The 22,105-nt window shown below is 42.0% G+C and overlaps 5 protein-coding genes across 6 annotated transcripts; 2 read left to right on the forward strand and 3 right to left on the reverse strand.

Annotated features, from left to right (window-relative positions):
- Positions 1-1,970: 1,970 nt before the first annotated feature.
- Positions 1,971-3,617, forward strand: LOC122868791 (cytochrome c oxidase subunit 6A, mitochondrial). The gene is made up of 4 exons (XM_044181085.1): positions 1,971-2,130; positions 2,495-2,570; positions 3,112-3,254; positions 3,393-3,617. The coding sequence occupies exons 2-4, from the start codon at positions 2,495-2,497 to the stop codon at positions 3,480-3,482; spliced, it is 309 nt and encodes a 102-aa protein (XP_044037020.1). The 5' UTR covers positions 1,971-2,130; the 3' UTR covers positions 3,483-3,617.
- A 1,255-nt stretch (positions 3,618-4,872) lies between these two features.
- armc5 (armadillo repeat containing 5) lies at positions 4,873-11,798 on the reverse strand. The gene is given in 8 exon segments (XM_044181072.1): positions 4,873-6,981; positions 7,468-7,600; positions 8,142-8,953; positions 9,050-9,884; positions 9,887-9,940; positions 10,489-10,599; positions 10,712-10,742; positions 10,829-11,798. Coding segments are annotated over 8 exon segments (3,882 nt in total). The 5' UTR covers positions 11,222-11,798; the 3' UTR covers positions 4,873-5,468.
- A 220-nt stretch (positions 11,799-12,018) lies between these two features.
- si:dkey-66i24.7 lies at positions 12,019-13,954 on the forward strand. 2 transcript variants are annotated; one of them, XM_044181082.1, is made up of 2 exons: positions 12,019-12,264; positions 12,555-13,954. In XM_044181082.1, exons 1-2 carry the CDS (start codon positions 12,171-12,173, stop codon positions 13,157-13,159), a joined length of 699 nt encoding a protein of 232 aa, XP_044037017.1. In that variant the 5' UTR covers positions 12,019-12,170; the 3' UTR covers positions 13,160-13,954. The 2 variants fall into 2 exon arrangements, with proteins under 2 accessions (XP_044037017.1, XP_044037018.1); XM_044181083.1 differs by having other exon boundaries at positions 12,244-12,383.
- Positions 13,955-14,969: 1,015 nt separating this feature from the next.
- On the reverse strand, positions 14,970-17,458 carry LOC122868785. Its single transcript, XM_044181074.1, has 3 exons — positions 16,821-17,458; positions 15,866-16,097; positions 14,970-15,758 (listed from the first exon to the last, which is right to left on the reverse strand). Exons 1-3 carry the CDS (start codon positions 17,124-17,126, stop codon positions 15,043-15,045), a joined length of 1,254 nt encoding a protein of 417 aa, XP_044037009.1. The 5' UTR covers positions 17,127-17,458; the 3' UTR covers positions 14,970-15,042.
- Positions 17,459-18,150: 692 nt separating this feature from the next.
- Positions 18,151-21,981, reverse strand: elob (elongin B). Its single transcript, XM_044181084.1, has 4 exons — positions 21,825-21,981; positions 20,227-20,361; positions 19,783-19,891; positions 18,151-19,565 (listed from the first exon to the last, which is right to left on the reverse strand). The coding sequence occupies exons 1-4, from the start codon at positions 21,825-21,827 to the stop codon at positions 19,453-19,455; spliced, it is 360 nt and encodes a 119-aa protein (XP_044037019.1). The 5' UTR covers positions 21,828-21,981; the 3' UTR covers positions 18,151-19,452.
- Positions 21,982-22,105: the final 124 nt, after the last annotated feature.

Genomic DNA, 22,105 nt, shown 5'->3' on the forward strand with positions numbered 1-22,105 from the left:
TTATTTCTCACAGATACATGTTAAAGTTAGGTTCCGCCTTATATAGGCTATGCCTGTAAAAGCTGGCAATGAAGCCATGATCTTAATAACATGTCTGCAGGTTGGAGGGACTGGATCTTTGGCCTCTCCAGCTCCAGCAGCACACCTGCAGGACATGCAGACCTCCATGTGTCTATCTGCCAGCACATGTCTGTGCACGGAGTCTTCAAACTGAGATGGTGTTTAACTTCTGCCCACAATAACACAAGTGCTAGACATTCAGACTGGCTGCTTGCATGACTGGCTGACATCACTGCTGGCTCTGGCTGCTGTTTGCACTGCAGCCTGAAGCTGCCCAGACAGAGACGACAAAGGCATTACTACTAGTGTGCAAATCAAGAATTAACATTCAACTGAGGGGAGAATACAGTACAAAAATAATTTAAATTTAAATAAAACTTTTTCCAAACCATAAAGGCTGCATTTTGTATCTCATTAAATTTTTTGACTTTTCAAAGTTGTGAAATGGACTTTGCTCTTTCAAATTTAAAACATAAATGAAGTTAATCAGCCAAAATCCAAATGTATGACAACTTTTATTTTAAAGATTAAACAGTCACTTCAGCAGTCCAAACTAGTGAACTATAACCAAGAGGAAGGAACCCCACTGCTGAAGTGAGCCTGTATAACACAAATGACCAAAGGACAGGAGTCTTGATGGAGTGTTTAAGGACAGTGTACTCACAGCAACACTACCCCACTTTGTGGACAGTCTATCTTAAGGGTAAAGAAAATGACAGCATTTTTGATTTTTTAACTATGAATACAGTCTCTTTTACATGTTTTTTTTTTCAAAGGTCACAATTCTGGATTCTGGATTACCAAACAAATCTAGTCAACACTGAAGCAAAGGCTGGATGGACCAAACTAAATGTGAAGTAATTAAAAGACTGGAATTAGACTTCACTTATCAATCATTATGGGACTTAGCCCATACAGTACCCCAAGCCTGTTCAGCTTGTATGATTTCATGTCTTATACACATGCTTTCAAGCTTTTCCTGTCCCCACTGAACTAGCAAATGAAATCCCATGTAACTAAAACACTTGGTTTATATACAATTTTATTTAAGATTTGTGTTGTTTATTCACCTCTAGGTTTACCAAAAATGTTCATATAATTCAAAGTCATCATGGCTCGGGGCAGCAGTGTAATGGCACAGGCCTCTTTAAGAAAAGAAATAGATCTGCTCAATTTCTCATTAAGTTTCTAATACTTATTACATATATATATATATATATATATATATATATATATATTATAATGTTATAATGACACATTTTCTTCTTCTGTGACCAACTAACAAGATACTTTTCCTGTTAAAACAACATATACCAACAAACTATTTCTAACTACAACAAGATACCTTGGTATGATGTTATTATATGTATGGAAACGGTTAGGTGTTGTTACATATAGCAGCCAAAGAGGCCTCTACACTATTTACAATTAAAAATATAACTTTTATTTAAGTAAACATTTTTGCACGAGTTGCATATACCCACAGGATTTACCTGGGCCTCAATGGCTTAAATATTTCCCTTCAGGATATCAGTGTTCATCTAATCTCGAGGTAACACAGACCAAAAAGGACTTACAATAATATGTGATTAATAAATTAAAAAAATGTGAATAAACTGGAAATTATTCTGCACCTGTGACCCACAACTGAGCCACAGGTGCTTTCAGTGAACGACTGGCTTTCAGTACTGCTCTCCAACTGAAACCAAAAATGAAAGTTAACATGCTGATTATGTCAAAAACCTGAAAGGCCTTCATTAATGTGGGCCATTAATGAGGAAGAATCAGCCCTTATTTCAGCCTTTGTAATGTAGAATGAATGTCCTCTGCAGCACCAACACACCTCCTCCCCCACCCTCTTCGTCACATATCAGCCCGCCTTTGCACTTGCCCAAATATAAACTAAGTTTCTTGGCGCAGGGACAGATTGAAATGGGGAGGAGTCTGACATACTAAGTTCAGATCAGGACAGACTGAAGGACAAACAAGCAGGAAGAAGGAGAAAATTAAGTGAGCACCGGGTTCACCAGAAAAATAAGAGGATAATAAATATTGCCTGCTTGAAGAATAGTAAGTTTCCACCAAATTTTCTTATATTTTAATTACAGTAGGGTTACCACAACTCTTGATTCACAGCAACACTAGTAGGCCCAGCCTCAACTGCCTGCTGTTTTATGGATAGTGCTTGTTTGTAGAGGGTTATATGACATTTCTTCTACAAATTACTTTATATATGAGAAATATATGATGTTTAAATGGCTGTGTAGAGGTTCTCTTTAGTTGACTTGTCATTATTTCAACATTGGTCTGTTGTTTGTTTTGCTCCTTTGACATTACAATAAATAGAAGAAAAAACTTGGATCATTCATTTCTTAAACTTTTTTTTCTGGTGCAAAATATACTGCAAAATGTTTCTCCCTCTCCACTTTTATAGATGTCTCTATCTCCAGCTGCCTTGGCCGCTCGTCGGGTGTTGGCTGCTGCGTCACATTCAAGCCATGAGGGTGGAGGTCAGTGTGTCTTTACTGTCCCTCTCAACCAACTACAACCAAAATGCATCGAAGCCTCCAGATTCAGAGCTTCTGCATGCAACTGCACCTCTGGGTCACATATAGTTGGAGCCTTTTGTTGAACATTAACTGAAATGTCTGCAGAGCTGGCAGATGTCCTGCACATTACTGCTCTTTGGCAAATCATCAGGAATTATATCGTATTATTGATATGGACTCTGTAGAGAGACAGCTGCTATTATTTATTTTTTCATTGTCCCCATCAGAATCAGAAATACTTTTTTGATCCCCGAGGGGAAAGTGCACCCAGACAGGAATAAAACCACTTTGTGTATTACAATGTGTGCATTTCTTTTGTTTTATTCAGAGTAGTGCTCAATTTAATCAACCCTCAAGACTTGTATCTAAAAATGTGTTTTTACATCTCATTATCTAGACCTTGTTCTAGTATTTGTGATAAGTGTTACAGCAGCATGCACTGCCATCACATGCTCTATTTAGTGCTTCAGTCATGTCCTTTCACTGGTTGTGTTTTCCACAGCGAGGACCTGGAAGATACTGACCATTGTGTTGGCCATCCCTGGTGTTGGTGTCTGCATGGCCAACGCCTACATGAAGATGCAGGCGCACTCGCACTCGCAGCCAGAATTTGTGCCATATCCTCATCTGCGTATCCGCACCAAGGTGAGTCTCAAACTGCCTGCACCCATATACTCTCTCAACTCTCAGCAGGGTTTACATAACACCATGGCATGGGATGAATACCAATGGTTAATCCCCATGTTGTTGCCTTCACTCGTGTGTTTATATGTTTCCTTCCAGAAATTTCCCTGGGGTGATGGAAACCACTCTCTGTTCCACAACCCTCACACCAATCCTCTGCCTGAGGGTTTCGAGAGCTCCCATCACTGAGAGCATCAGTCATATTTCTCAGCTGTGTTTCCAGTCAGCAGTGTGCTTGGCTTAATTATACTGGCCGAGTGGGCAAGCCGCACCGCCACAAAGCGGTGCACCCAGACAGGAATAAAACCACTTTGTGTATTACAATGAGTGCATTTCTTTTGTTTAATTCAGAGTAGTGCTCAATTTAATCAACCCTCAAGACTTGTATCAAAATGTGTTTTTGAGACAAGTGTTTTTACATTTCATTATCTAGATCTTGTTCTAGTATCAGTGTCTAGTGTCTTTTTATATATAACCACTAGGGGTCGTCAAAGTCGGAATTGTTCAAATACTGCACATACAGGCTTTAAAAAATTAAAAGAAGGCTGGCAATAGTCTATGTGTTTGTAAATGTCAAAAAAATCCCATGAAAAGACCAAAACCAACAATGAATTGATCCTACTAATAGGTATCGTCTGTGAAGCCAAAGCCTAATACTGTATGTCTTATTCCCCTGTGTAATAGAGCTCCACTGTGTCCAAAAACACAGAAATGAGCCACATTGTTGCACTGGGTGACATGTTCCTGCATTACCATTACACACACTGTAGTTTATTTTGACTCAGTCCCACATACACCGTCCTGCTGCCCCAAATACTCACTAGAGCACCAAATGTGTATTAATCAGCCGCTGAATATAGTCCTCAACAAATGCACTGTTTTGTCCTGTTTGAGTGATGGTTGCTAAAATCTACAGTGATCAGCTGTGATGTTTGGCTCTTTTTGAAAAATTGAATTATATATTCACGATCTATTTTTAAAGATTGTTGTCTTCAATAGCAATCAGTGGGCTTGGGACTGACAGCCATAAACAAGAGTACTGTATTGAGAGACGGACTAACACACTGTTGCCTTTGGTCTTTCATGCAATTAGTTGACAATAAGAAACATACAGAACATTGCCAGCCCCAGCCTTATCCTTTAAAATGCTAACATTTACAGGGCACCCTGGTAGCTCACCTGGTAGAGCGCACGCCCCAAGTACCTTACCGCAGCGGCCAGGTTTGAATCCAGCCCGTGGTCCTTTGCTGCATGTCATCCCCCCTCCCTCTCCCACATTTCCTGTCTCTCTTCAGCTGTTCTTATCAAATAAAGGCAAAAGGCCAAAAAAATAATCTAAACTGGAAAACTCGACTTGTAGGTGGCACTAAATGAAAAGTCAGGGGATCACCAAAGTCATTATGATTCATCCTCTGGAGACCACGAATACCTACCAAATTTATTGGCAATCCAACCAATAGCTGTTTCACCCTCTGTTGTAGAACTGAAATAATATAACCGACTGACTAAAGCCACACGGTCAAATTACTGTGGCCATACTGTAAACCCACACTCCAACAACAAGAAACTGAAAGCAAAGTAAGTTCCAACAATATATTCAGTGGCATAAATTAATATGGGACAGTTGGAATCTATACACTGTATATCTACCAATCTATTATCTCTATGTACAAAATAAACAACTGGTTCCTAAACCAACCTTGATAATTCCAGTACTTCCAGCTAAATGACATTTTATCAAATGCATTGTGGACATTTGCGAAGAGCTTTTCCAAAAAAAAAAAAAAAACTAAACTAAACAAAATTCACAATACAAATGTCATTCGAAGTTAATCCAACAATAAATTATAATACAATTATGTCATGCTGGGACGGGCTACAGTTTATATCAGATTACATCAAAACTAAATAGAAATGTATGCTTCCAGTTTATGAAAATAAATCAACAGTCAGTTCTGTCAGTGCTGAAGAAATTCATACAGCATGTTTTTCAGGTAATCGTGCTGTTGTTGAAACCTGCACTTGTACTTTCCAGACTTTCGATAAAAGTAATACAATGATAATACAATGGCAACGTTTCTAGAAGCTTATAACAAGCCCATAGTTGACTCTCACTTAATCTGTGCCTTCTGAATTCATGCCACCAATCACTCCACTCAATATTACCCTGCTTGCTCAGCTGAGAGCTACTGTGGCCAAACGTAGTAGATCCTGTTTCAGAGTCTCTGTACAGTCAGACTCTCTGGCAAGTCTGCGAAGGCAATCCCCAGCAAGGGAGGAGGACAAGAAGGGCCGAGGACAGTCCTGGCAGCCCAGCAGCAAAGACAGGCAGGCCCGACCCAGTGCTGGGTAGCTGTATCGCTGGGAAAACCAGTATACCTGGGGGAGGAGAGCAGCCAAGGCCCCACCTCCTGCACTGGCTTCTGAGGAAGAAAGGGAGTCCTGAGCAGCTGATTTCAGAAGCTGTGCTGAACTTTTCATCAAGTTCTTTGGTCTTAACCTGAACTCTTCTGGATTAAGTGATTTGTCCACCACTGACGCACAGCTTGATTTGGAAACTGGAGTGAAACTTTGGATGGTCTTATGATCAGAAGTTGTATTAAGTCCTCTGCTGTCCTTTCGAACAGTTGCAGCGAAAAAGGTTTTATTACTGTCTGTCTGGTGTAAGGAACCGTTTGGTTTCTTCGTCTGTCCTGGTAAATTTTCTGTTTGGATTTCAAAACCAGTCAACTCTAACTCAGATGTTCGATTAGCCAGTTTCTCCTCAGCAGACTCGAGGCCTTCTTGGTCCGTTTGAGATGCAGCCTTTTCAGCGTTGTCCTCTGTGGGAGCTGATGCAGCTCGACTAGCAGCCTTGGTGGAGCAGGACAGGAGAAGAGACACGCAGAGATCCTCCAACTCTTTCTGCAGCTCAGTCACCAAAAATCTGCACGCTCCAATCATCATCTCACCTAAAGCGGTCTTCTGGAAAGCAAAGTCTTCTGTTGAGTGATCCTCTGTCTCTTTTTGGCAGATCCCCAGTCCTTCAAGGACCAATGTGTCCAGGATCTGACACTGTCCTCTCCTCTCTCCTACATCACTTTCCCTTGTTGTTTCTGTGTCCTTGGTGAGGCGACATCCATGCAGGTAATGCAGCACTGGTAGCAGCATACCTGTGCTGACATCTTTAATGCGGATGGCTTCCTCCGCATTACCCTGAGCTTCTCCAAATCCGCCTCTCAACAGAGTCCAAAAGTATTCAGAGCCGACTCCGTCTGTCCCCTCAACCCTGGCCACAGCCTCCCTGTTGGCGGGGACCTGAGTCCCGTCATCCAGCAGCAAGAGGAGGTCAAACTTCGAGACTGCATAAGGACAGATGTCAGCCAAGCGAGGCTTTTTCGAGGGAGGGGGTGAAACTCTGTCAATTTTACTGACTGACTGTGTTGCAACTGGATTTAGATGTTTTTTGTCAAGCTCCATTTTTATGCCACCCATCAGGGTAGACAGGCATCCAATCAGGAGAGAGAAGTACAGCGAGTGGAGCTGAGAAGTCAGGCCTGAATGCGGTGAATTTAACCAATCAGAAAGCCATCGCCCACATTCAGTGGGGTGGTCTTCATCCACTTCATCGTCATCGCAACCAAGGGGCTGCAGAGCCAAGAGCAGCCCACCGCTGTCCAGAAGAAGTTTCTTCAACAGGGACTTGTTGCTGTTGGAGAAAAAGAGGGTTTGTAAAGCTCATATATGGTCATTATTCTGGATCATCTTTGTAATACCGTAAGTAAATACAAAACCATTAAATGAGTGCATGGTAAATGCAAAACCATTCACTAAACTGCATGTAAAAAATTCTGGAAATAATGTTTTTATCAATAATCAGTGTTGTAAAGTAGTTTTTTTATCAGAATTCAAATCAATTTTATTTATATAGTGCCAATTCATAACAGAAGTTATCTCATTGCTCTTTTCCTATAGAGCAGGTCTAGACCGTACTCTTTATATTATTCACAGAGACCCAACAAATCCCACCATGAGAATGCCCACTTTCTCTCCAGAATAGCACACCAACAAATACAATTTTTAAGATCACTAACACTAAACTGATGACAGAAAAGTGCATTTTATGGCATTAAAGTTATTACATGTAAGATTCTGATGATTACTGAGCTCATATTCATATAGATCTACTACTCACCTGCTGATTAATGGCAGAGACAGTGCACAGTTCATCTTGTCAGACTCAGAGCCTGACAGCATCACATGGGCAAGAACCCCAGAGCCATATCCAGACTCACACTGGACACGCAGATTATTAAGAAGAGCAAGACCTACAGAGACAGTCAGTGCACAGTGCATTATAAACTGCTCTTGTATGAAATAAAATAATGATTGCATGAGTATTATTTATGTCAGAAGTTCCAATGCACCCAATCCGTATCAGCCCTGATAATGACCTTATTAAGAGTATCGAGCATCAGCCAGATGTGACTGATCCACATGAAATATTTAAGATTTATTTGTTAATGTCATTATGAAATTCAGTGTTTTCACTGTCAGTTACATTCACTCAGTCACGGCGGGCCGCTGAATCTGTTCCACACAGTCAGATATACAAATTTTAAATTTGGGAAAACGGGAGCACTGGTATCAGATCGGTTGATGTTAATGTCAGATAGGCTGAGTTGAGTATCAGGACCTGGATACCTCAACTCAGAGGAATTAAATGTATTGATTTAACCAATAATACTACTAACAATACAACATTAATTAAAATGAATGAATGAATTATCTATAACTTTTATAAGGCAATGAGCAACTGTAGATTGTGTTATCACAGCAATTTTATTACTGATGTCGCAAAGGTCTTACCAAGTTGTTTAACTTTGGCTTTCACTCGGTCCGTCTGTCTCCCCTTTCCCTCAAATCCTCCCCCTCTCTGGCAGAGATGGTGTCGAATCAGTGCGACCGAGCCAGTTCGGACCAGCGCCTGCAAACAGTTTGGGTTGCAGCTCAGCCGGCAAAGCATACGGAGGCACCTGCTGCTGGGGTCCTGGTGCTGGGTGAGGTAGTAGAGCAAGCCAGACATGACGCCTGAGCTAACCAGAGCAGCACTTGGGTCGGTGGCGTGGGAGAAGCGTGACAGCAGCAGTAGGATGGGTGACTCGGGAGTCCAGGGTTCAGGGTGGTAGGGGTGGTGGTAAGCCATCGGGCGGGGCACAGAGGGAGGGGTATCAAGAGTGACTTTAGTCAAACAAGCTGCTGAATGAGCACGCTGCCTCCTTCTGTGAGGGGATGAGAACTTTGATGGAGAGACTGGTGTTTGGGTTGTTTTAGTGGGAGAGGAGATAGTGGAGGAACTGGGCTGGGTTTGGGGTGTGAGCGCACCGGAAGGTTGAGGACTAGAGGGAGGTGGATCAGTGTTTTTCCATGAGGATGACGGTTGGGGCTGGGCCGAAGAGGACACAGGGGAAGGCTGAGCTGCTTTTTTAGAAGAAGTGGAAGAGGCAGTAGGATTGGGTGGAGAAGAGTTTTTAAGAGAGGAAAGGGAATCAGGGTTTGGGGAGGAGGTTTGAGGGGATGAAGACGGTGGGATCTGAAGACCCCCCCATTCCCCTTCAACACCAGAGGAATCCAGCAGGTCCCCCTCTGAAGAGATCAGTCCCTCAGACAACAACCAGGACCTGAAGAAAGAGCAATAAGCATGTAGATAAACAGAAAATAGTAGAATAAAATAATTCACAGGGAAAATAGATAAACCTGTGCTTCATTTTCCATACCTGAGACTCAAAAAGCTTGATGAACATAGACCTTGCTCCCTACCAGATTCCTCCTTCTTGTAGCCCTCAGGAGGAGGAAAGTCAAAGGAGTCAAAACATGAAGAGGGCAGGAGCTCAGGAGACATGCTGGAGGAGAGGCTTACATCCATCTTCTCAGCAGATGGTTCCTCGCCTCTGGTGAGCTCAACTAGTCGTGCAACAAGCAGAGGGACCAGCCCTAGCTCTTGCAATTGCTCCATAGCAGATTCATCAAAAACAAAGTCTACACAGGCCAGGATGGCTAGTCGGGAAAGGGGATGACTCTGATGGGCAGCCAAAAAGCCAATGAGCACCTCCAGTCCACAACTCTCCTTCACCTTAGCCCGGTTGACCGCCTCCTTGCAGCACAAGCACAGCGCCTTGAGGAAGACTCCAGACCTCAGTGGGTCCCTCTTGACCTCCTCAGCAAACTTCTGAATGACCCCCAGTGATCCCACGAGAGGGCGCAGGCAGCCTTGGGAGCACATGTTGGCCAGGGTTTTCAGTGCCAGCTCCTCAAAAGGTTTACCTGACTCACCCGACGCCATGACACTGAGCTGAGCGAGGACTCCGGAACGGGACACCTCCCTGGCACATTCAACACCACAGCCCCGGGTCAGCTCGTGGAGGGTCCTGAGCGCCGCCCGCCTCAGCGCCTGGGGATATTCTGGAGCAATTAGAGGTGCAAGAGCAGATATGGTCCCTTGGGTGAGCAGTGACAGGCGGTTAGAGGGCGTATCTGAGAGGTAGAGGAGAGCCCGAGCAGCCGACTGAGCACACTCCAGTTTAGGACAGGGGTCTTTGAGTGGAGCAGCAGTGGGGAGGACTGGCTAGAAGGAAGAGACACACAAAGGAGGAGAAGAGGAACACCACCTGTGTGTGTGTGTGGGGAGTATGGTTTTTAATCTTAGAACAAATAATATATCTCCACAAAAACATTTCACAGACCATATTAACAGTTTCTGCAAGCATTTTCATAACTATGTTTCTCTGGCTCTGGAAATGTGAATAGACATTTAAAATTTTAGGCACATGTGACCTCTGGACTTAAATCTTATGAAGAGATAACAACACAATTGGACCTCTTGACATGTTTCTGTACATATGTTCCTTCTATCCACCGATAAGGAATGGTAACAATGAACAGCTGGATGTAGGGCTGCAAGAAATGATTATTTTCATTATCGATTAATCTGACGATTATTTTCTCAATGAAAAATTTGGTCCATAAAACACCAGAAAACTGTGAGAATTACTCCATACGTGATTACTCTTTCAAACCAACGGGTAATCGATATTAAAATAATTATTATTATAATTTCCCCTCAAGTAGCATTCAAGCTCAACTTCATCTGATTTTGAAGGCTGAATAGTGCCAGCTATAAATTATGCAGTGAGACACACTGACATTTCAGACTTACCAGAAGAGTGGATGAGTGCAGAGCTCTCTGGATCCATGGCCAAGTTTCCCAAAGCCCGGGCTGCTCTGTTCTGGACCGTGTCCAGGGCCATATTTCTCTTCAGGATCTCCACTGAGACAGTCAAGAATTTGTTTCAAGATTACATGCCATTAATTGTGAAATAGTTTATAAAGGTCATCATTCTAAGATCAAATTCCTCATAAGACTGTAAAATACCACTTACCTACAATATTTATTCCATCAAGCTTACGAACCTATAGCAGAAGACATTTTAAATTTTAATGGGTGGTTAAATAAATACGAGCGTTCAATACATTCTCTATTATTCCTTTTATCTCACCTCTATACGTGTCTCCAGCTCAGTGCAGCAGTTTGCCAGGATGCTCAGAGCCAGGTCCAGGGTTTTCCTGGAGCATTGTGGGTGTTTGAGCAGGCCCAGCAGGGGCTGGAGACCACCTTGAGTTCTGAATCTGGCAATGCCAGCCTTGTCACCCTTGATGTGCTGCGTCCGGATAGCTACCAGAGCTCGCCACTGAGAGACTCTGGACCTCTTGTCCATTTCTCTGCCACCGCCTGAGTCAGCCTTGCCATGCCCGTGATGTTCAGCTCCTGATCCAGGTTTGGAGAGGTGTGCCAAGCACCAGGTCAAAGACGACTCTGGTGATGATGGGTGCCCTTCTCTGGAGGGTGCTCGAGATTGTTTCCAGTCACTTTGAACAGGTGATGCAGCCATGGTCCCTCTGCCTGGCAGGCTACAGGTTCAATTATCTTAATTTTCCTCCTCTCAGTTTAGACAGATATTAAACACACCGTGGAGTATCACTGGGCGCTTCCAGTGAAATACTAAGAAATTAAATAACATGTCCTTTCGCTTTAAATTGTTAGCTTGTTTGCTCAACTGGTGAATGTGTGTTCGTAATGAGTCAATTCATATTTTTTCAAAGTTTCCGCAAAAATAACATTGTGGTGTGGTCAGAAAACTACAGATACCGTGAAAAAGGAAAGTTGTACCACCTGACGCCGAACTCGCTGACGGGAAATGGAGTTCCAACAGCTTCGGTCCACTCCCTAAAAACAGGCCTACATCGTGAGAAGGCCGAACAAACGTTATTCTACGTAATGGACGTTTATTTGCTCAGTGTAACACATTTTTGCACATCAAATGACGAATTAAAGCTCTACTTGATCAATGTTTTGTTACCACTGGCCGAATAATTTTTGTGAAACAAAATCCAATCGTCTGTGTTAGCCGCTAACGCCATCTTTAGCCAAACAACAAAACAGGGGCGGTTGAGGGAGGGAGCAGGGACTGAAGAGGTGGGTCGGTAAGATATATGCTGGGACTTGTAGTTCAAATTTCGCTGGCCTTCACTTCCTCTAGTGCAGTTTCCCTCTTAAAAAAACTACATTCCCCTTGAGAGTAAAAAATGTAGCTTGCATTAAATAAGTCGCAGCGTTTAGGGATTGTAGTTTAGTTGGTACACCAGAAAACTCAAAAGCCCATTGGTACTAACCAAGACGGACTACACTTCCCGAGCTGTCAAGTGACGTTGTTATAATCATCGTTTTACTCGATGCGAGAAAATGCATCGGTGCCTCGGAGAGGTTGTTAAATTCCACGATAGATACACCGCTAATTTAATAAAAGCCAACTTTGACTGTAATTGTAATGTTTTAACAACATGGAGGTAATCGAGACAATTGTTATACAAAGTAGTGAAGTGGAAGGAAAGGAAACGGTCGTGTCCAGTGTGGACACCGATAAAACCAAAGCAGGTTAGTACACGCAGCCTGAAGTTAAACAGGTTTCATTCTGTCATCGCATGAAGCGCGGAGGGCCTGATGAGTGCGCAGTTTCTGCCTATCGCAGCGACTTTGGTCGTAATTCATACAATGTGAGTTACGTTAATGAGAATTGTATGTCGTCTGGTAACTTATGACTTCGTGTTTCAATCAGACAAGCTGTGTCACATAAGATTAATAAACATTAAAAACAGGCAAGAGGTTCAGAGCAAGGTCATAATTTATCAACCAATGTCATGATACACCTTTGTTTTCTTCTGTAGAATTTATATGGACTCTGCAGGCTACATGGCACCTTGTCAACACTCGACTTGAAATGGACCAGGCTTTTGACCAGCCAGTATGCAAGAAAAAGAAACTTTGGGAGATGGTGGCGGAGAAAGTGAATGCCAAACTGAGGGAGTCAGAGGTCACTGATGTCACCGTGAAGGCCTACGAGTGTGACCTCAAGTGGAGAAACATGCTGGCCACCTACAGGAAGAATGCTGAGAGGGCCAAGAGGCTTGGGGCGGCCAGCGTCCACTGGGAGTTCTTCAAGGCCATGCACGAGGTTCTGGGTAAGAGCAGGGAGGAGATCGAAGCCCAGCGGAGGGCCAAGCTCAGTGGGACGAGAGTGGGCAAGGCCATAGCCAACAAGAGGTTTACCCCTATTCTCCCTACACCTCCTGCAACGGCTGCTCCCTGCTCTGCCCGGCCTCCACAGGACGTCCTACAGCTGTACATGGAGCTGCAAGAGAGGAAGATGAACATGTGGGCCCAGCAGAAAGCCCTGGAGGAGAGGAAGATAGAGGCCATTAACAACCTGGCCCAGGCCATCTCCAGCCTGGCTCAGAAGAACAGCACAGAGATGTTAAAGGATGGACATTAGGCTAGAAGAGACGGGAAGTGGATCTGAACTTCCCCGTGTGGTGTTTGCTCTTACCAAAAACTTTTATGATACTGCACGAGGAAAACTCTTCGAGTGTGTTTTCAGTATGCACATTTGTACTGTTACAGTTTTAAGAATAGTTTGGCCAGTCTGTATTCTGTAGCGCTGAACAGCAGAAAGAGAGAATTTCAGAATGAATGAAAATACAGCAGTTCAGGAAACGGGACATATATACGAGACACAGACTGACATATCATACCCTGGGCAACTCTTGTTTGTACTGCAAGCAGATTACATGTCCTTTTCTGCTGATGTCCCTTTGGGTGTAATCATCACTTATTTTTATACCATAAGAGAGGAGTGAATTATGGTTGGCTGATGTTGGAGAGTAAGAAAAACAAAAATATTACTCACAAATAAGATTAATGCAGGCATTCCTATCATCACTACACCAGTTATATTGATATCATATGTCAACAACCTATGCAAGAGTACAAGATGATATTTTTCATGTGGGCCCCATTAACCGATAAAATGAAGTATTCATGAACAAGCTAACAGAAATGATCAATGATTATTGTCATTGCTCAAGAGAAGTCACATTTTTCAGTGAAAACAATACACATATTTATACTGATAATTATTATTCTTAAGCAGTTTCACTAACAGTATTCATAGACACACTTGTACTCTTAATGTATTAATAATATGCACTATGTTATCAGACAGTATGAACAACTTCACCATGTAATGTGTTCCAATAAACAGTCCTGCAATAAATACTACCTTTGTGAATGTTTTGTTCACCTCTGGTTACACATTTGGCGGTGGACAAAGAATTAGAAACACTGCCATCTCTCTTGACTGTTTCATTGTCAAAGTTTTACCGGACATATTGTTAAGGTATCGTGTCTACCTTGACGCTGGAGCCTGGCAGAGCCAGAATTATGAACGCTCACTGCCCCACAGTGGGGAACTGCAAACACTACATTTTTTTGCTGCTTTTTTAATATCAGTATAATCAATATTAATATCTATGTACAACTCATTATTAGTGTGATTATTACAGATAACGACAGTAACATAAGTAGTGCCGATAACGGTATTAACAGACAGTTGTTTAAAATAGTTTTTCTTTGGTCTGGAGATTAACCTGGCAATGTTCATACAGTCATCACTCTCAAAATAAATATGAGTGATCAAACTGAATACAGAAAAGATGTATATTCTTTATTCATTGCCCAATGATTTACTTCATTTGTCCTTTTCTGTCAAACCGTCACATGTTCCTTTTGGCCCTCCACAGTTTCTAAGAGCCTGGATGGAAATCTCACTTGACATAAATCATTACTCTTTTCAGTGGATGTTATTTATGTTCCTTACCAGTATGCTGCTATTTACAGGTTTTATTGGCTGTGACATGTACTTCCACTCTGATGAAGAGGAACACTGGAAATACACTAGCATATACATTTCTGATTAACGATAGTGTAAGTCTAATTCCAGAATAAAGCTTATGTCCATGTCAGAAAAAAACAGTCAATAAGTCTATTTTGTGTGTTTATTTTTATTTTCTATGTGTAAAATGTAAAACAGGAGGAGAAACTGTTCTAGAAAAATGCAAACTCTTCCTCCAATATCATCATTTGTCATCCCCATTATGGTAAACAACAGTAATAACTATGCATTACCCAGCTTTACTGTGAAAAACTGTTAATTCACACTGTAAATGCTTTAACAGCAAACCTATCCCTGTTTTCTGATAGTATTAATGAGTGTTATGTGTGCAGACAGACCCAGATAGTAGAGATTCTGTTCAAATAAACCTTTATATTACAGAACTGTTCATTTACATCTATGAGCAGAAGTTTTCCAACATCACATCATGTGCTTCCAGAACAAAAGTTTTTAAACAACAAATCTGAGATGGCGTCACGTCTGTGTACACCCTCGTCATCTACCTCGCCCTCTCGGGTTATGGCTTCCTCTTTCTCAACTTCTCCTTGAAGCACTTGCCCCATGTCTGAAAACACATTGTGCAACACACAGGCAGTCAGCACAACAGCTCTGGCTCGATCATAGTTTCCAATATCCAGATACCTGAGCCTTTGAAATCTGGCTCTCAGGTTGGCCAGAGCCTGATCCAGGATGTGAAAATGCTCCTCCAGCGTCTTGTTGAAGAGCTCCTCTCTTGGTCCATGACTTCCTGGGTATGGAGTTAAAATCTGAGCAGTGAGCGGGTAGCCGGCTCTGGCCACCAGGCAGGAGCCAGAGGGCATCAGTTCAGGATGCTGTTTGAGTTTGTCTCTCAGAGCGCTGCCTCTGTCCACGTCTGATCCTTTACTGATCCTGCAGTGTAGGAACCGGCCCTTATGGTCGCATATGAGCTGAAGGTTTAGCCAGGAGTCGGGATGGGCCTCCTTCTTCATCCTCTTCACCTCAGGCACTGTGCTCTCCACATCATGTTTACCTATTGGCAGGCGGATAGGGATGCGGGTGTGTCCCAACACTCCCAGGACCCGAGGGACACCTTGATGCTGCTCCTCCTGCTCCTTCACTGCACTGGAGAGCGGGAAAAGGGCCTCTACAGCCTCACTGCCTGAGGAATATAGAGGAAATACCCCCACCATAAGCATTTTCAAGCATTTTTTTTTTACACTCAAATCAATGATAACATTGCACTGATCATCCAACAAATCAACCCACCGACTGGCCATCTGATGAGCGTCTCTTCCAGCATGTTGATGTGCTCACAGAAAGAAAAGAAGATCCTGTGGATGTTTCCTTTCTCCAAGTGGAAGCGTCGGGACACAGAGCGGTAGCTGACGCGCTCAGAGAGCAGAGTGAGGGACAGCAGGACAGTGTGGGACAGGGATAAGCGAGCCCGTCCAGCCATTCGAGCCCTGGATTTGGAGCTTTGAAGCAGGTCTGCGATGTGCTGATGAGAGGGGGGACAATGATGTTACAGTAGCCAACATCAGTCAGTCAGGAGATTCAACAGGTATTTCATGTGAAATTGATCGTAATCGTATCACAATGTGATCATAACCATGGTGAAAATAGTGACAAATGATGACTCTCAAAGAGTGTATCTCACAGGTCTGACAGCAGAAAAAAATATTTATCATATTTATCTAAAAATATTATTATTGGTTGGATTATTTATTCAGAACAAGGAACAGCTAGCGAACATTGGCCGAATGCAGAAAATGTTAACATTTGGTCTGAAGTGGAACAAAAAAGGGAATTTATGTAAGTTGATGAAATGTGTATGTACGTGTTTATGTATGTGCAGGTATTTGTATATGTATATACTGCAGGTACCACAGGTCTAACCTTGGGAGGGATTTTGTTTTCTGCCTGTATGTGTATTCATTGTGTTTAAACTCTCCCCCCTTTCACAGTCATTCTTAAAATGTCGTTGCTATGGGTTAAGTGAAAATTGTTGCCTTGGGTTTGAGATTATTTCACTTATTTCAAGCGCAGTTTCACTTGGCAAAATAAGGTGAATATATCAGTACAAAGAAAAACACTCGTGAATAAGTGTTTATGTGCACTGCGGATAAGTCTATATCTTACCCTTCTTAAACTTATTTTAAGAAGGGTAACAGTCTCAGGTAACAGTTAGTAGACCAGATCACAAGAGACACCTGACTGATACCTTGACTGCAGCAGTGTCTACAGGATCCTTCGGTCCTCGGGGATCTGGTGAGTCCTCCACTGGGGGACTGGATGTTCTCGTCTGTAAAACTTGGGGCTGCACATTATCTTGACTCTGCATTAACTGTACGTATATAGCAGGAGGAGGCTGAGTTTTGAGTTTTGCTATCAGGTCAGCCTCCAAGATCTCCTCCACCGACTGGTCCAGCCGCTGCTCCAGCTCGCCCGAAGACAGCGGCTGCCAGTCCCGTTCCACCATGTCCAGCACGGCTCTGCCCGCCGATAAAACATACTCACTGACGTCCATTTGTCTTGGTGATCGATAGTCTATGTTCGCATACCAGACGGCATAATTTCTCCATACATTGAGCAGTTAATCAAGTTATTTGTAGCTGCATAGACTGGAATCGCGTATTATCGTTGCTAGCAAAATGCTCAGCTAGCCTGCTAGCTAACGTACGCTGCCTTCAAGTGCTGTCGGAAAGATCGCACGAGCAACAAGCACAACTTGTGTCAACATTTGCAAAGTGGTAACATTTTATTTTACGTACGTTAAAGAATCCGTTTTCCACTTTATAAATATTGAGGTTGGAGCTGAAACATTTCGTCGATTAATCAATTATTCGACCGACAGAAAATTAATAATTTATCAAGCAAAAATGCCAAACACCCTCTGGTTTCAGCCTCTCAAATTCGAGGATGTGATGCTTCTGTGTTTTACATGATTGTAAATTTAATACCGTTTGGTTTTGAAATGTTGGTCAGACAAAATAAGCAATTTGAAAACGTCGACTTGGGTTCTGGGATATTGTGATGGGCATTTATTACCATTTTATTGGCCAAACTCTTAATTGAGTGAGAAAACAATTAACAAAATAATCTTTAATTAATATATTTAGTTGTTGTCCTAATTGAGTTACTTTCTTTGCACATATTGCTGACTATTTTTTCTAGTTCTCCTAATACAAGCTGATACATACTAGCACAACACAACCACAAATGTAAAGGTCACCCTAGTGATAGTACAAGCCACCCCATGTGATTGTGCAGGTATGTATCCATTTTTAAAAAGATCTCAAATGGCAGTCATTGCCCCTCATCAGTCTGCCATTACCTTCTGTACTAGCTTATGTTCTTGTATGACTCTTAAATTAACACAAAACTATACGAGATATCAGCTGCTGTTTATTAATGTAATGCTAAATCAATAATTGATTGTATTCCACCAACTGCAGAGTGCACAAAATTCATAATATCTACAAAATCAATATAGTGTTGTAATGTTTACTATAAACTACACAAGTATACAAAAACACCACAGTGCACAGGGGTGAAAAACAGTTGTTTTAATGTTAAATCAGTTACAAGTGCAACTTTGATCACGTCCCACTATTTAACAGCCTCAAATTGCAAATGCAGTAATGTCATCAATTTCATTCAACACCCCCAGGTCGGAATATACTTTCCTGTTGTAACTAATGGAGGATTTTTGTTTTTAAATTGTAGTTTTCCAGGTCATGAGACCCAGTGTTATACTTTAATTTGACGTTTTGATGTGCAGAGGAGTTCATTTCTAATTCACCTTTAATTTTAGGAAAACGTGTATTAAGGTATTAATGGTGTATAATACAACACAAGTTGCAGCATGAACTAAACCCAATTGGGTAGTGGTACTGGGATAATGGAGAGTTATAACTCATTACATGACAAACTACCTGTTTAACTTGAAACAGTTTATGTTTACAACTCATCAGTATCTCCAAGATGTCATGAGCTACAAACAAACATTGGAGAGGAAAGTTGGTTAGTCCTCACCTTTGTAAGTAAAGTAAAAAAACAAAAAAAACAATTAAAAGTCAATAATCACTATTAATTATCAGTTGCTGCTATGGTTGTCAGTCATTTCATTTTCAACACCAGGTCCACGCCAGCGTTACTTGTGTTGTAGATACCCACAACTTCTTTGAGCAGCTACAGTATGAAAAGTACTACTGATAAGTACCAAGAAATGTTCACCTTAATGCCAGATCTTCTGCCAACATGTCAATCTATTTTATTTCTGGTTCATATTGTTCAAAAGTCTTTGAAATACAGATAGTAACTTAGAAATTCACAAACTCCTAGCTATTGTCGTAACACATATCCAGGCCAAAGACCAAAACAATGTTAAATCCTAGTAATATAGTTTAATAAAGAAACACACAAACATAAAAGCCTAAAAATGTCACACCTTATCAACTCCCACCTTTAAGCCATCAAAATAGGCAGCAATAACTTTACCCCAAATAAAGACTAGAATGAATTAAATACGAGGTACAATTCTTTATGTTCAGCCTTTACCAATCCCATGGATGACTGACAGTGTCGTGACAAGTCCGTCAGGTATCTCTGAAGGGTCTTGTGTGAAATTATCAATTTATCTAGCATGCGTTCACCGATTTCAGGACAAATGAACCACTTTGAAGCACCTCCCTTCAAATTTACAACAAGGGGAATCCATGTTTGTAATTGTTTATGCCCAGCTGAAGATCTGTTGTCGGCAAGTAAAACTCACCCGCTGAGACATTACTTCCCAAAATTCAACCCCTCCCTCCGACCCCCTGTGCGTCCCTCTTGTTTACCCGCCCACTCCCTCACTGTACAGCCTGCTCGTTGGCTGTGCTGCCCGAGTCCTGGGGCTTCATGACGTCAGGGAGCTCTGGGGGAGTGGAGAAAGACTCGATCCTCAGCTGCTCAAATGAATCATCTGAGAGAACGACAGAGAGAGAAAGTGAAAAGACAAAGAAAGAATATACATAACACAAAGTAAATCAGAGCAGAAAAATCAGAGCTACTAACGTTCAAAACAACCTGCTCAGCTCAGACTGAGCTAAGAGTGGCTTGAAATAAAACAAGTGAATGAATGTTGCCACGACTCTGAAAATGGTCTAATATGGGGCTGAATGAAAGGGTGAACTACTTACCACTCAGACGGAAAGCTAATCCCACCGTGGCTGGGGCCTGAGGTCGGGCTGTTTGATTTGTGAAACCACAATTTCCAAGAGTTTGACCATCGTTAAGCATTACGTCATCCTGGGGAAGAACATTTAAAAAAGTAGTGTAGACTCAGCTGTTCATTCACTACATTTTTATTTTTCACGTTACACAGTGCACATTATCAGCCTCTCATTAACTTAGTGAACCTAACAAATCAACGTACTTCATCACATTCATGAAAAATCATATTAGAATCCAATATACAGCAGTCCTGCTCATTGATTTGTAACGTTGCACTCTTAAGTCTAATACAACCAGATATATTAAAGAGATAACTAACTCAAACGATATTAGGACTGCAACTAACAATTATTTTTCCAGATTAATCTTGTTGATCGGAGAAAATTCTGGACTGAAAGATGGTAATTTACCTTAAAAAGCCTCTGATCTTCAGGTGGCCTCTTTAAAATACCTTCCACAATGCGCTTCAGTTCATAGACTGTGGTAGACTCTTTGGCATCTGTGAAGATGGTCGTCTTGTGACGTCGGATCATTAGAAACACGTCCTGAAATGAGATCAAGTGACAGAGGAAAGAGTGGAAATGAGACACCGATGACTCCCAAGAATATTCACATCAGAAAAACTTCATTGTTGATGCTCTTTTCTCAAACATGAAGCTGTAAACCCCCGGAGGCACAACTCATTCATGTTGTGGTCTTTTAATCAGGTTCTTCCAAAGCTAGAAAAACAACCAAGATATGTAAGTAAGATATGCTGCATCTATAACACTCTGTTGTCTATTTCAAACCCATAAGCTCCACTAAGGAATAAAGATAATTTAAGTGTAAATTCAAATAATTCATAATCTACCCATTACTGGCCATCTCTATGGTAAAACCTCCAGAAAGTGCCTGTTGCCATCAGCAGATGGAAGCTTTATCATTTGCAAATATTGATCAATTGAAGCAAAAGCATAGGGGTAATGTACAACATATTGTGGATGAGTTTTGATCAAAACTCGTACAGTATACTGAGCCACCACACAAAAGGATGCTCAAGCAAAGCCCTGACACTGAGTTCTTGATGAATTTCATTGATGCAGTCTGAATATCTGATGATAATGCAGACGAGCAATATGACAGATGTAAAGACTCCTTAAACTCGTTATTGGATCAATTTTGGATGCAGATACAGTTTCTTGTTTATGTACTTCAACTGCCTGCACTATCCAGGTTATAACTCTAGAGGTTGAGCTGTGTGACAGCAGTTGTGGCGAAGCTGGCAGTAACAGGTTTGGTGTGTTCAACTAGTTGATAAGTCGGGTAAGGTTTATTTAAAAACCCAGCTCTACACCATAACGCCACACGAAGGCGTTTAAAGACCCACGGTGCGGCAGCTGCTAGCTAGCGTCATGACGAGCTATCTTAGCTGTGGCTACTAAGGTTCAATCAACTGTTAGCTGAAGTAGCTACCTCAACAAACTGGGAATGGAAATTATATGCCCCCGAGCTACCATTTACTAAAACACACATTCTGTTGGAACCTGCCTAATGTTAAAATATCTTCATCGTTAACACCATCCGAGTAATTTAATCAAGATTATAACGTTAGCCGAGCTACAGCAGCAACTGACAACTTTAGCTAGTTAGCTTCTTTACGGCTAGCTAGCCATTTGATCAAAAGCAAAGTTTGTTGGTTGAGCTGTCACTTATCCAAAACAATGTTAATTTCTATACCCTTTTGTCTGGACCCTTCACCGCTAACCTTGCGATCGACTTGAGCATTATAATGCAATGTCTCGCTAGCGTGAGCTAGTGTGTTGACGTTAACCAACGTAGGGGAGCTAACGTTAACCCACGATAGCAAGGGTTAGCTAAACAAAGGCATCAGCTTTTGGATGATCGCTTTTTGTGACAAGCTTGGTTCAGATACTGACAGCACACATGTTAACGCTCAGGGAAAGACTTGATGACTAACTAAAGTAAGGTTTAGTCAACATGTTAAGCTGTATCTGTTTTCCTCACTCACCATTTCTTGCGGTTGATCTCGCACAGAAAAAAAAGCACCTCCACTGCACAGCGACAACTGTGAGCTCACAGCAGCACCAAGACAGCCACAGCTGCAACTCCAAGATCAACCAGCAGGTGGCGCACCTGAACTTCCTTCTTCTTTTAATGGCGAATTGCAACCGGGTGGAGCCATGGGCGGAGCATTATCGCCACCAACTGTAGAATTTGCATATTTAGGACAAACAAAGATGACAGGAGTATTTAGGAGGATTTATTTGGTTCAGTATGTTCCAGTCTAAT

The sequence above is a fragment of the Siniperca chuatsi genome, linkage group LG21, assembly GCF_020085105.1.
Source record: "Siniperca chuatsi isolate FFG_IHB_CAS linkage group LG21, ASM2008510v1, whole genome shotgun sequence".
NCBI classification, from domain to species: domain Eukaryota; kingdom Metazoa; phylum Chordata; class Actinopteri; order Centrarchiformes; family Sinipercidae; genus Siniperca; species Siniperca chuatsi.

Coding starts and splice junctions, on each gene's coding strand:
- LOC122868791 (XM_044181085.1), top strand. CDS start 2,495: ATGTCTCTATCTCCAGCTGCCTTGGCCGCTCGTCGGGTGTTGGCTGCT. Junction 2,571..3,111: donor TTCAAGCCATGAGGGTGGAG/GTCAGTGTGTCT, acceptor TGTTTTCCACAG/CGAGGACCTGGAAGATACTG. Junction 3,255..3,392: donor ATCTGCGTATCCGCACCAAG/GTGAGTCTCAAA, acceptor GTTTCCTTCCAG/AAATTTCCCTGGGGTGATGG.
- si:dkey-66i24.7 (XM_044181082.1), top strand. CDS start 12,171: ATGGAGGTAATCGAGACAATTGTTATACAAAGTAGTGAAGTGGAAGGA. Junction 12,265..12,554: donor CACCGATAAAACCAAAGCAG/GTTAGTACACGC, acceptor TTTCTTCTGTAG/AATTTATATGGACTCTGCAG.
- LOC122868785 (XM_044181074.1), bottom strand. CDS start 17,126: ATGGACGTCAGTGAGTATGTTTTATCGGCGGGCAGAGCCGTGCTGGAC. Junction 16,098..16,820: donor TAGACACTGCTGCAGTCAAG/GTATCAGTCAGG, acceptor CCCTCTCATCAG/CACATCGCAGACCTGCTTCA. Junction 15,759..15,865: donor GCTCATCAGATGGCCAGTCG/GTGGGTTGATTT, acceptor TATATTCCTCAG/GCAGTGAGGCTGTAGAGGCC.
- elob (XM_044181084.1), bottom strand. Junction 19,892..20,226: donor AAGATCAGAGGCTTTTTAAG/GTAAATTACCAT, acceptor GTTCTTCCCCAG/GATGACGTAATGCTTAACGA. Junction 19,566..19,782: donor ATTAGCTTTCCGTCTGAGTG/GTAAGTAGTTCA, acceptor TCGTTCTCTCAG/ATGATTCATTTGAGCAGCTG.